At 43.4% G+C, this 13,980-nt stretch overlaps 2 protein-coding genes across 2 annotated transcripts in view; both read left to right on the plus strand.

Annotated features, from left to right (window-relative positions):
- Window positions 1-688, plus strand: part of LOC309555816 (E3 SUMO-protein ligase ZBED1-like) — a 1,149-nt gene extending 461 nt beyond the window's left edge. The window contains exon 1 of the mRNA XM_082257982.1: window positions 1-688. This exon is cut by the window's left edge and continues 461 nt beyond it. Within this exon, the coding sequence (XP_082114108.1) occupies window positions 1-678 (678 nt within the window). The 3' untranslated portion in view covers window positions 679-688.
- LOC309555579 (GTP-binding protein Rheb-like) overlaps window positions 1-13,980 on the plus strand; it is a gene marked incomplete at its 3' end in the record, with an annotated part of 41,968 nt that overhangs the window by 26,407 nt on the left and 1,581 nt on the right. The window contains exons 3-6 of the mRNA XM_082257638.1: window positions 1,743-1,810; window positions 2,769-2,851; window positions 9,761-9,817; window positions 9,893-9,940. Coding sequence (XP_082113764.1) covers window positions 1,743-1,810; window positions 2,769-2,851; window positions 9,761-9,817; window positions 9,893-9,940 — 256 coding nt within the window. The remainder of the gene's footprint in view (window positions 1-1,742; window positions 1,811-2,768; window positions 2,852-9,760; window positions 9,818-9,892; window positions 9,941-13,980) is intronic.

Genomic DNA, 13,980 nt, shown 5'->3' on the forward strand with positions numbered 1-13,980 from the left:
TATGTAAGTGTCTCTTCTGTGAAACCTGCTCTCCACCTTTTTCAGACTTCTGTTTTGACTGTTAAGGAGGATGACTCTGATCTTATTCGCACAATGAAATCAAAGATCTTGGGGTATCTGGAGGAAAAATATAATGACCAAAAAACACAAGACCTTCTCGACATAGCCACAACCCTCGATCCCAGGTTTAAGATGACTTACGTCAATGAGGATAACAAATCTGCTATCCAGAACAGACTAAAAGATGAGATGTCACAGCTAATAACCGTTAAGGAAAGTCTCCCTACAACTACTAGTAGTAGTAGTAGTAGTAGTAGTAGCAGTCCTGCAAAGAAGACTCGAAAGACCTTAGGTAGCTTTTTCAAAGCAGCACAAGGAAATGAAGGGCCACCAGCATCAGGCTCACAACAGCAATCCATAAACTTGACCTTGGAGCTACAGTCTTACATGTTCTTAGGCAACACTGACAGTGAAGATGATCCATTAGTCTGGTGGAAGGCTCACAAGGAGCAGTATCCAAGATTGTCTGAACTGGCCAGAAAATACCTTTGCATTCCTGCAACCAGTTCCCCTTCTGAAAGGGTTTTTAGCACAGGGGGCAACATTGTCACTTGTCGCCGTTCTGCACTAAAGCCTCAAAATGTTGACAGGCTTGTGTTTCTAGCGAAGAACCTTTAAATCGGTTTATCTGACAAATATCCAACTGTTTTTTTAAATGTAATGATCATTTCTTTATTTCACATTACATTGTTTTGTTATTACATTTCTTTAAATTTGTTTGAAGTAAAGAGTATTATGGCTTATTTTATTGCCATCTTGTTTGATAACCTAATGTTCAGAGGTTGTAAATCTTTCAAATAAAAAAGTTTTTGAGAATCGTGAGTGAATCGTGATCTTTATTCCAAGCCAAAAAATCGTGATTCTCATTTTTGCCAGAATCGTGCAGCTCTACCGCCTGCACAAAACTACGTACCTGTATGTGATTTTCTGCAGTGGGTCTGGGGTGCGCGCACTAACGGCGACTCCCTTCTGCTGTCATGGGCGGGGCTGGTGGATGTAATGTCTGCCGGGACCGCCGATCACTCAGAGGCAGAATGGCGGTCTGCCTATATAAACAAGGCAGACCGCCATTCTGCGAGTTGGAAGATGGAGATGCTTAGCAGAAACAGGGACTGGTCGTCTTCAAGTCAAAGCCTCCCCACGGTAACACCTTCCCTGCCAGTGTCAGGACAGTGACTGTGGGTTTTTTTTTTTTTTTAATTTGTTTAAAATCTGATTTGGATGTGAAGGCAGGCAATGGGCCTGAAAAACCGCAGTGCTTATAAAACGGCACAGGGCTCTTTAAATTTGCAGCGAAATAAGCGATGCACTGCATATATGTGAACCGACTCCATAAAGCCGGTTTGATCTGCATGTCATACACATGACATACGAAGTGGAGGAGTTTTGAACTGCATCAGATTTGCAAGGGTCAGTTCCTAGCACCATATTGCAGGTTGTAGAAGGGCCTTCCATAATGTTTGATCCGTTTCCCTCAGATGCGGAATGACTATCTTGTAAGTTGTAACCACTGTAGTCATGTGTCTATTGATTATTTCTGGTGATTTTTGACGTTCTCCTATATTAAACCTAACATATTTGGCGGCAGTAATACAGCATAGCTGTTTGCTTTTTATACAGTAACCATAGCACAAATTCATCTTTTAAGTATCTGTTTTCACGGTTATGAACTTTTTTTTTAGCATTTACAAAACTGATATCTATAAATGGACAAGAGTATCACCTTCAGCTAGTCGATACTGCTGGACAAGTGAGTACTAGATTTTTCGATATTTCTATGCACGTTTCTGATCATGTAGTTCCACCACTATGGCTGTAGTGGCTTATTTTATATAAACGGTTTTTAGGCAGTCTGGTACTTAACCCATTTTATGCTGTCCCTACAGAACTGGGCTTTTCTTTGTGGGGCTGCATATGTGTATCTGTGCTGGAAGTGTTCCACAGAGTGCACTCAGCACAGATGCCAGGATGCCTCGGTCCTATACTACTGGGACGCCTGGTTCTGGGTCACCTGGTTGCTAGGAAACCTTTTTGATTGGCTATCGGTGATCAGTCCCTATGTAACCCACCTGTTTGTTTTTGTTTTTTTTTTTTTTTTTTTTCCTCCCTTCTGAATGGGGGAGAGAAACATTGGCTCTTCCACTCACCAAAAGTGTCGTAACAGGAAAATGCTTAGCTCAATGTTAGCTGTAGCTTGGTGTCGGGGTCAAAGGTCATTATCCTGGGCAGGATTTATTTTTTTTTTGGTCATAGCCTTGCTATGTGTACAAATACCACACACACACATCGCTGCGATCATCAGGAACAGAATTTTATTTTGGCTTGTTTCTTTGGTGGTAGGTTATGGTAGTAGCAGGAAGGGAGAAAGTGCTATATAATGGCCTAGAATACCTGTGAGCTGAGACATAACCCATAGGCTTTTGTTTAGCGCTTTATTTATTTTTACAGGTCTTGGCAGATTAGGATTTAAGACTAGTTGGTTAAGGCTGGAAATGTACTTAATATTGAGCATGCATGGGATACAGTACTATGTGTACACGTAAGCTGCCCAGTAAGCAAGTTGAGATTATTTGTTTGCGTGGAGGTATCTGCAGTAGACAATATCTGTCCTGTTCAAAGAATTTTAACTGTGCCTACTATGATAAAATTCCAATGGCAACAGAAGAACGTTGTCTTGTCTAATTTGTGACTCTAATTTTCTTTTATAGGATGAATTTTCAATATTTCCTCAGACTTACTCCATAGATATTAATGGATATATACTTGTATATTCAGTCACCTCTATTAAAAGGTGAGTTTGTTTCCCAATATTGCATGAATTGACTTGCTGAAGTTTTTTTTTTTTCACGTATTCAAAATCGCAAAGGAGTGGCATTATGACAAAATATTAACCCCCTTCATGCCAACGTGTTTTTCCATGGGTCGCGTATGTGTATCTCTCTTCGTGCTGGGAGCAGGCTCGACGAGCGCCCCCAGTCTCGTATTAACGATCAGGACCCAGTACTGTGCTTCTGGGTCACCTGATCGCCTCTTGTTTTTATAGTGATCAGTCACTAAGCCTGCTCCCATGTTTATTTCCTCTCCTGAATGAAGAGCTGCATAGTATCTTCTTGCAGAGGGTGAAATGTAAACGGGGGGGGGGGGGTGGCAGGCAATCAAGGTTTGCCAGGGTTAGTGTTGGGGTTGAATTTCATGGTCAGCAGATTTTGGTTAGAATTAAATTTTTTTTTTTTTTTTTTTCCCTTTCGTTCATTAACACAGCTCCTCATCTTGACTTCGTGGGTTATGCTGCCCCCTACAGGAATTGGACAGTAGGCAGGAAAGAACTTGACTATGCCTATGGGGCAGTCCCAGGGGGGGTGTATACTCCCACTCTGCTATAGGTATTCAGGTGTTTTTTTTTTTTCTGCCTAGTCGGGAGTAAGGACCTCAGGGCTCGACAAACCCCCAGGCGCTATGGCGATTAGAAATTGCGTTCTGGTGCATGGGCTTGTCAGCCCATTCACTGCCGGGGGTTGCAGGCTGTAGAGAGACTTTTATGCAGCCCAGAGCATGCGCTAATGGTTCCCTTCCCCCTCTACACAGACGGTAGAGGAGACAGAGCTGGTCAGCTTCTCCTCCTACCCTCTCCTGTGTTGTGATCCCAGGTGCACATGGAGCCACCAGGACCGGCTTGGGGCTTCAGCAGAGAGCACAGACAGAAATGCAGTAGCTACATATATCCTGGAGGGGGTGAGGGTAAGATGCAGATCCTTACAATCTGTCTCTCCTTGCAAACCTCATGCAGCTTATCTGTGCTACAGTTTTGTTTCTCCTACACTGCTGTTATCTGCAACAGACTCTCTGGCAATTAACCCTCTCCTTGGATGCTAGGGGAGGACTGTGCTGATCTAACCTGCTCCATTAAGTGCTGCTTACCTAAATGGTTAAACGATTAACTCTTTATAGCTTAACATCTGCAGGCTTTTGCTTCTGGTCTGAATGGCATTTGTGCCTGCTTGTATATCTGGTTAACCCTTCATAGCTACCTAGGACTGTATGGCTTATGCTGCCTTCTGACCTATAAAGAAAAGTGTAATTTCTGATTTATAGATCAGTCTGGATTTTATTGTCCATCCTGACTACATTTAGACTGACAAATTATATCCAAGTACACGCCTCTATCCAGAGTGACAGTGTAGTTTGTTGAGGTGGCCATTGATTTTGCCCTGCCTCCTTATGATCTATCCAATCTCTGCTGTGCCTCCTCCATCAGCCCCCTTCTATACTCCACCCACTGATGCATGCAGACACATGTGCACATACACGTGCTTTCTGTATGTGTTAAGGTGTGCAGGATAGGTGACAAATTGGAGTACATGCACACTGGAGGCTGGAAAATTTGGTGAGTTTAAACACCACCTCTCCCCTTGACAATTGCATTAATGCCCCCTCTGGTTAAAGACTGCCACTCCTCTGAAAAGCAATCCACACAGATTTATTTTCAGTGACAATTAAGAGGCAGTGTGCAGGCGATATAGGTTACTGGAAATGCTGCAGCTCTGACCCTTTATTTGAATGGGTTGCTTTGCGTTCGGTAGTAGTGGGTTGTAATTCTTGGAAGAAGGTGCATACATTATGGCAGGCTTATAGGGGGGCTCCAGTGCATTACTTTGCTCAGGGTCCCATGATGCTGCCAAGATGGCCCTGGATGTGTGGGTGGGAAGTTTGAAGCCTAACAGCCAGTAAAGGGGGGGGGGGGGGACCTGGCTCCTAGATTCAAAGCCAATTTGTCAAGCCCTGAAGGACCTAGTTCCTTGCTGGGACCTCCGATCCTGGTGTGTGTGTGTGTGTGTGTGTGTGTGTGTGTGTGTGTGTGTGTTTTTTTTTTTTTTTCTCCCCCCCCCCCCCCCCCTCATTTTGTTCCTGTTGAATCTGCAATCAATTGCTGGACTAGATCTAGATCCAGAGGGTCCCCCCAGTCTGGCCAGCGAGTGCGTGCAGACCGCAGCTCTGCGCTATGTCAGCCGCAACATAGCTCCTCTGAACAGGGGGCTGGGTTAAACGTCTTGCGAGGGCGCATATGACCTGGCTTCAGCCAGAGTCACAGCGTTACTCCTGGCCGGCACCCACATTATGATGGAGCGGTGGTCTATCTGGAGCGGTGCCCATCCTGTTCCTGGTGTGGTGAGTGCCTGTCCCCCCTCTACCCCTGGAGGCTTTTGGGGTGGGAAATGGGCCTCTCCCTGGCATGGTCAGACCCCTGGGCGCCCCCCCCTTGGTGATCTTCTACAGGCATTTCACCCCCCCCCCCCCCAATAGGGTTCGACATACCTTTTTCAGGTCTGTCTAGGTGTTGAGCTGGTGATGACAGTGGGTGAGGAGTGTGCTTCCGGCGACCGGACGTTTAAACTTTGGGAGGGGGCTGGGCCAGGTGGGGGCGTCTGCCAGGGCCCCCTTCCTGTTATGATCATTTTTTTGAGCTCCTGGATCATTTGACTATTCGTCTTCAGGGGTGTCTGGTACGTATTCAATCGTACAATGCCATGGATGTGGCTTATGTCAATCACCAAGGGGGCACAAGAAGTGGTTCGGGAAGTAGCCAGTATTCTGAGGTGTGCAGAACATTTTGTTCCAGCCCTCTGCTGTGCACATTCCAGTAGTGGAAAATTGGCAAGCGGATTACCTCAGTCGACAGGTGTTGGACCAGGGGGAATGGTCACTTCATATGGAGGGGTTTCATCAGTTGTCTCCAGTGGTATACTCCCAAGATGGATCTGTTGGCTTCTTGTCAACAGAAAAGTACAGAGGTCTGTGGCACGGACTTGGGATCCTCTTGCCGATGCCACAGATACCTTAGTGACTCCTTGGAGTCAGTATGGTCTGATTAACTCCTTTCCCCTCAAACTTCTACCGAGACACCTGCGCAGGATTGAGGCAGAAGAGCTTCCAGACATTCTAGTGGCTCCAGATTGGCCTAGCCGGTCTTGTATGCCGATCTGGTATGGCTGGTCGCCGATGCTCCTTGGAGACTTCTCTCAGGGAAGATCTGCTGTCCCATGGGCCAATCTTCCATCCTGGCTTTAAAGGCTTGGCTAATGAAAGCCAGGTGCTGAAGGATAGAGGGTTGTCTGAATCTGTGATTCCTATGCTCTTAAAGGTTAGAATCCTACCTTTAGGAAGATTTACCATTGCACTTGGAAGACTTGCATTGCTTGTTGTGAGTCTCTTGGGGTTCGCCTTTGTTCCGGTGGCTTGGATCTTGGCTCCCCTCCAACAGGGGATTGAGCAGCACCTGGCCTTGAGTACCATCAAGGGCCAGGTTTTCGGCCTTGGCGGTTTTCTTTCAACTTCCATTGGCCACACATACCTTGGTACGTACCTTTCATACAGGGAGTTCGACACTTGGCTCCTCCAGTGCTGCCGTAGGATCACAATTTCTTTGGTTCTCCCGAAGTCTCCTTTTTGAGAAAATTCGGGAAGTTCCCCTTCTTATGATTCAGAAGGTGGCCTTTTTGGTGGCTATTCTGCATGCAGGGTGTCTGGAGCTGGTGGTGCTGTCCTGTCCGCCTTACCTGGTGGTTCACAGGGATAAGATGGTTCTTCGTCCGTGTCGGTCATTCCTTCCAAAGGTCGCCTCTGATTTTTCATTTGAAGACATCGTGTTGCCTTCCCTGTATCCCAGGCCTCAGCATCCTAAGGAAATTGCCTTGCATTCCCTGGATGTGGTTCAGGCAATTGGGGTGTACCTGGCAGCTACAGAGTCTTTTAGAAGTCAGACTTGCTATTGTCAAGGATTGACCTCAAAAGGTTGGCTGCTTCTGCTTCCAGATGGATTAGACAGATTCAGGCTTATTCCATTTAAGGATCAGGTTCCTCCTCTCCCTGTTAGGGTGGTTAGTGCTTCCTGGGCCTTCTGTCAGGCATCAGTAATGCAGGTTTGCAAGGCGGCCACCTGGTCGTCTGTGCACACGTTCACAAAGTTTTAGAAGGTGGATGTGTTTGCAATTGCTAGTGCTTCCTACGGTCGCAAGATTTTGCAGGCTGCTGTTTAGAGAACTTGGTCCTCTTTGAGGGTGTTACTTTTTTATTTATTTATTTTTTTTCAGATGAGCTCCAGTTTTATGGCTGCGCTCCATGTTACCTGGTTGGCTAGGTTTAGCCTTGGAAAGTATTTTTTGTTCCATCCCTCATGTTTTGATACTGCTTTGGGACGTCCCACATAGTCAAGAAGATGAGGAGCTGTGTCCGTCAATGAGAATGGGATTTTTGACTTACCGTAAAATTTCTCTGTTCATTGACAGATACAGCATCCACCCCTCTATGGAGTTGGGTTTTTCTTGACACTGTAACAAAACTGAGTACCTATAGCAGAGTGGGTGTGCACCCCCTGGGACTGCCCCATAGGTAGAGTCAAGTTCTTTCCTGCCTTATGTCCTACTTCTGTAGGGGGCAGCATAACCCACATATTCAAGAAGATGAGGAGCTGTCTGTCAACAAACATTGGAGAAAAGGATTTGTTGTAAGACACAAATCCAGGTTTTTTTTTTGTCTGTTTTAGGCAATTTAAAGTAAAATGCACACCACCATTGTTTCTAGGCTGTACTATGAATACAAGCTAACATGCACACATGTGGTACCGCTGTGTTTTGTCAGGAGCAAGAGAATTTATTTTGGGTTCTTTGGTGGTAAATGATGATGGCAAGAATAATGCAGCTAGATTGTTAATTTTTACTATTTTGGGCCAGTTTTTCTTTAATATTAAAAACAAAATCAGAAGGGTTTGTTACCATTTTACCACTAAGAGCACACCTTTTCCTGGAAAAAAACAAGGTATAATCCACCTGGATACACTAAGATGGTATACTAACGTCAAACTTGCAAAATTTGTTCTTGGGCATTTAGATTTTTTTTTTTTTTTTTTTTTTTTACCCTTTAGGCAAAAAAAGTTTACTGAGTAATTCTAGAAATGTCAAAATGACAGCCAAAAGACTGAGTAGTCCATCGAGTCTGCCTGGAGGTGTGAGGGGTGTTTTTAAAAAAAAAAAAAAAAAAAACTCAAAAAAAAACTTGCTTGGGACAAACCGTGCTATAGTCATGTTTGAAGCGACTTACTGTTGACACTCCCTCTGCTGGAAGTTTATTCCAAGCATCAACTACCCTTTCAGTAAAATACTTTCTAAGTTTTTAGTTTTGAAGTTTCCTCCAGTTTGAGGTCATGTCCCTGTGTTCTTGATTTTGGTTTCATATTGAGAAACTGCCCTCCTATACCTTATACCATTCCCTTGATGTACTTAAGGTTTCAACCCCCCTTTTCCATTCTTTCCTCAAGACTGTATATAGTTTGCTCTCAATATGTCTTATCCCCCAGTTCTTTCACTATTTTTATTACCAGTCTCTGAACTCGTTCTGTCTTATCTTTTTGTAATGAGATCTCCAGATTTGGGACACAGTATTCCTAATAGGGTCTTACTAAAGATCCTTATAGGGGAATCAGAACCTCCTGCTGATACCTCTAGTGATGCATCCTAGAATTCTATTCAATTTTTCCACTGTCTGGTCACACTGTGTGCTCATTTTTGCAGTCATCTGAAATGAGTACCCCCAAATCCTCTGTAGTGCTGGCCAACACTTTACCCCAATGTTTTTTTCCCTAGGTGCAACTATTTTACATTTTAGAACCATTAACGCTCCATATTTTTGTTTTCCATTTCTGTGCAGTGAAGGGGTTACAGAACATTACAGCTCAGCAAGGGAGCTTATACCTGATACTTGCATAGTTAAACTTTGTACTAAAAATTGTACTGATGGAATAAACACCCTCTACATAATCAGTGCTGCGGAGGTGGGTGAAATGGGAGCCTGAAAAGTTGGGTGTTTACAGTTGAGCATTGTCGGCACCCCAATCGCTGCGTGATTTTTTGCTGCGATTGTCACCCATTGGAAGTAACTGGGATCGCAAGCGTGTCTCGCGATTTGCATAGACTTGGGATCGCAGGCAGAATTGCGCAGATTTCAACCGCGATCCAGGACTCCTAGATGTAACCAAGCCTAAGATACTTGCAACTAAGCTGACAACAAATCAACATTGTGGATACTATCAGTTTTCAGTAGATGTAAAACAAAAAACCATTTAAAGATTGCACTTGTGCATACCATACATATAACCCACTGCTGAACTATGATGTACAGTATATGGGGAAAGGAAGCTGTCACTATACTAGCCCCTATTGCATAGAAATATCCAAAATTTGAGATCGAAGACTATGTAGATCACACTGCTACCAATAAGTTATTGACTCATTTAACACAAAGCTATCTTTTTTTTTTTTTTTATAAATATGCCAGCTTAATGGCAACATCAGAAGTCCCTTGGGTTTCTATTGGCGTTGCCTAGAATAATTGCCTTTCCCAAATGAATGGAAGTGGAACCTTGACTCTGCATTGTAGTAAGAGAAACAGAAACCGGTCTTAAAGGTGTCAATTGACTTTGGTTTGCCTACCATCCCCAAAGCCAGTGGGCCAACATAACAGCTGGGCAACTAGCATTCACAGAATGTTGGCCTCCATGAAGAATTGCCAACTGGGGCTTTGTTGTACTACAAGTTTTGATGTTGGAAAGTTAAGGGGAAAGGGGGCAGTTGGGTTTGTGGTTTGTCAAGAAAATAACTTTTTGCAGTCTAATGTATGTATTTTTTTTCTTGTTTTTTTTTTTTAATAGTTTTGAAGTGATTAAAGTAATCCATGAGAAGTTGTTGGACATGGTCGGCAAAGTCCAGTAAGTGCAGTTTCTGGTTCTCTTCTGCATTTTTGGTGAACCTCTGTAGATTACTAACAGACCTTTCTCTTGCAGGGTACCAATAATGTTGGTTGGAAATAAGAAAGATTTGCACATGGAAAGGTATGTTACAGCTTTTGTCTGCTAATCACTTGGGTCCTTGTGTGGTTCTTGGGATAATGTGTATGGAAATCTACCGTCTGTCCACCAGCACAGCTTTCCTTTTTCAGAGTTAACTTGACCTTTGGAGAGTTGTTAATCATAGAGGTAACCTCTAGTACAGCTGTCAAATTACTACGGAGTACTGCTGGCCACAGTGTCCTTGCAATCTCTTGTGGTCAAATAGGTGTGGGATCATACCCCCCTCCCCTTGAAGGAACTTGTACAGAGTTTTAACTTCTGCAGTTGTACTCGCTGTTTTTCTGTGCTGACATTGCCCTGCCCCTTTTTTTTTTTTTTTTTTTTTATTTTCATTGGATTTTTTTTTTTTTTTAGTTAACCCCCACATGTAACGCAGAGTTTACTAGAGGGTTCTGCACAAATTTGGCAAGCTAGGAGCATTTATTCCTACAGACTTGACAACCACCCATCAAGACCTCTTATTTCATAATTTTAAAGGCAGCCTTCATGTATACTTATTTAGAAATGCAAGATGGCCATCTGAACATTTTGTTCCTTGATACATGTGCTGTCTTTATTTACACTGAAAAGTAGCAAAATACAACATCAAATGCATTTTGGTTATGTTCAACACAGCTTTTTATACTTCTGAATGGCCAATGCCTTTTCTTCTGAGTTCCCTGCAAGTAAGGGAAGAAGCCCTTTCTATGATCCTTTACATTCTTGGTCATAGCATATTCAAGGCTAAAGATTGCCAAGCACCAGTCCTGTCATGTGGGTAGAAGTGTTGCATGCGCCTCTATAGAAGTAGTGGATCTTTCTCTTGGCTCTAGGTTATAAGCGATCATGGGGCCAGAGCTGGTGTAAATAGGACTATTGCTTTGCCTTTCAAAGTTCTTAATCGCGTATACTTTTTTTGGATTGTATTGAACTTGGATTTTTGGTTCTAGATCTTTAGGAAGCATAGAACAAAAAAAAAATACTTAACCTTTAAAAAAAAAAAAAAATATATATAATATTTTATTTTTTTTATCAAGATTTTTTTACACCATATTATACAAAGTAATATCTTATGACAAAGATACAGGTGGACTACAAAAGATATGCTATAGTGGTCACAAAATAATTGGATAATCAACATTCAATAAAGTGCACATAGTGCTATAAAACAATAACAATCTGTATAGTGGCGTAATGTCATTCGGCAGAATTTCAAAGAACAAACCATAGACTGTAAAAATTAACAGTTTTGGTACTGCCAGTGACACCCCTCCATCCCTAAACATGCAAAGAAGAAAGGATATAGCCCTGGGACTTAAAATGAGGTGTACCCAAATGGTCAATTATAATGGGGTAGATATAGTAGCAAATTTTGTATAAAGGATATCAACATGTATGCAAATGCATGTGCGAATACAGACATAATTGCAGTACATGATAAAGGACATGATGGTTGGTATACATGCTTGCACATAGCAGTAATAACCTTCAGTGGTGAACTGGATGCATCTTTCTAACTTGACGTGTTTCGTGAGTCAATCGCTCACTCTTCAGGAGTAGATGCGTACAAGGATTTCTAAAAAATACATATCAGTTTTTAATTGTATGAAAAATAATGGCCAATAAAGAATGGAAACTAGACTACTTGGTCGCCACCAGATGTTTGTATTGTCCTCTTGTACACTGGCTCAGCCAATTTGTAAGTATAGGTTTTCCCCACATAGGGCTCTCCACTAGTTTCCATTCTTTATTGGCCATTATGTTTCATACAATTAAACTGATATGTATTTTTTAGATATACTTGTATGCATCTACTCCTGAAGAGTGAGCTATTGACTCATGAAACGCGTCAAGTTAGAAAGATGCATCTAGTTCACAATTGAATGTTATTACTGCTATGCACAAGCATGTATACCAACCATCATGTCCTTTATCATGTACTGTAATATCTGTATTGGCACATGCATTTGAACATGTGTTTATCTACTTAATACTACTTAATTTGCTACTATATCTACCCCATTATAATTGACCATTCGTGTACACCTCATTAAAAGTCCCAGGGCTGTATCCTTTTTTTTTTCTTTGCAAACCATAGACGGTAAAAGGGGGGAGGGGACTTAAACTAAAGGGGAAAACGGTCCCAGTCTCTAAGCTCTAATCCCAAGTCTGCATACCCAAATTCTCTAAATTTGAGACAACTCAATTAAATTAAGTAATACATTTTAGGAATCTTCCAGTGAGCTCGTAGAGTAATTAAACGGTGTTATAGTCTACATCTGTAGTAGTCAGTCTAGCACCATTTAGGAGGTGCGAGTCCTGGAAATTTAAGCCAGGCTTGCCATATAAAAAATTTAAATGCACGTCTGTTAATACGCTACTCTTTCTCGCACTAAAAGGGTGTAATTCTGATCGCTCCACTGAACTGTGGGAGCATTAGAAGATGGCCACAGTTTAGTTTTGCTATATACAGTAGCCTGACAACTGTAGTATAAGATGGCACTGGGTATTCTTTGATTGCTCCCAGAATACAAATAAGCGGATCCATCCATATCTTAAGTGTTCCTACCGTAGAGAGTATCCGTAAACCCCTTCCAATACCTATAATAAAGTTTTGGACATCACAGTAGGTGAATAAGATTGCTCTCCTGCTTTCTCTTGCGTCCTCTGACAGACGCAGCCACTTCAGTTTCCTCAAATGGGTAATGCGCCCTCTACATAAGTAAGACTAGGCAGTGAAAATCATAGAAAAACTTTTCACTAGACTCACCCTTAGGGGCTGTCCCTTCAGACATTACCTCGGACACATCGTGCTTACTTAATCGGTTTCTTGCTGCCTAGTGTTAGGAGTAAGACCTTGGTTTCCCTGCTGGGACTCGGGTCTCATTTTGTATTTTCTTTGAGAAATGTTTGTTTAATTTTCTTACTATTGCTAGCTAGTGTCAGGGGAATCTTCCTGGCGCACTACAAGCGACAGCCGGGCTGGGGTTTCACACTGGATAATCTAGATCCTTATGGTCTCCCAGCCTGGCCAATGAGCGTGAGCAGGTTGTGGTCCGCCCAGGCCTCGCCACGACTGTGCCCTGAAGGATGGAAACAAGCCTTCAAACAGCACTTTCGCCAGGATGCATTAACCTGGAATGCCCTGAGTTGCAGTGTTCCCCTCTTGGCTGGCAGCACCCCCACTCCGGGTGGGAGGCAAGCTGTCTCGGGGCAGAGCCCTATGGTATGGTGAGTGATTCAACGCCCCCCTGTGTATACTTTCCTATGGCACCATTTTATTGTGGCTCAGGGGAGTTCGGCCTCTAGTGATATTTGGTCACTTCCTCCCAGAAGTTTTCACTTGCTGCAGACAGCGTGGAGAGCGGTTGTTGATCCGGTTCTGGCACAGTAGGGGGGGGGGGGAGAGTCTTCAGTCCTTTTGGGCATTCTTCAGACACATTTAGCTCCTATCAGTTTATCTGCTAGCTAAAGGGGGACTCCAGCGGTAGCGCAGTTTAGCGGTGCGGATTTAAAGGGCCAGTATACCTATTTTTGTCTAATTACCAACATGGTCCCAGAGTGATAGTTTTCCCCACTGATCTGGTGTGTGCATCTGGGACTTCTGGATCGCCTCCCCTAGCGTCTGTCTGCAGCCATTGAAACTATGGCGTCCAAAGTAGATCTTGTCATGTAACAAGTTACTGTTCAAAAACGGCTGATGCCCTCTGTCTTCTAATTCAGAGCCCGATGTGGTTGCCACGGACGCTGCTCTCCCTGAGGGATCTCTGTCCTCAGTAAGACGGTGAGGAGGAGTCCTCCGCTGCAGCGCGGGACCGCACTTTGGTGCAAGCACTAGTTCGCTCTGTCAGGGACACTTTAACCATTTTAGGATTTGAGGATTCGGCTGCTCAATGACCAGGCTGTAGTTTGCGATTCGGCACTGTGTGACTTAACGAACAATTGCGTGGTTGTGCGATGCTGTACCCAAACAAAATTGACGTGCTTTTTTTTTCCCCACAAACAGAGCTTTTCTTTTGTTGGCATTTGATCACCTGTGCGCT

Source organism: Pelophylax lessonae (assembly GCF_965119305.1).
Source record: "Pelophylax lessonae genome assembly, chromosome: 5".
Taxonomy (NCBI): Eukaryota; Metazoa; Chordata; class Amphibia; order Anura; family Ranidae; genus Pelophylax; species Pelophylax lessonae.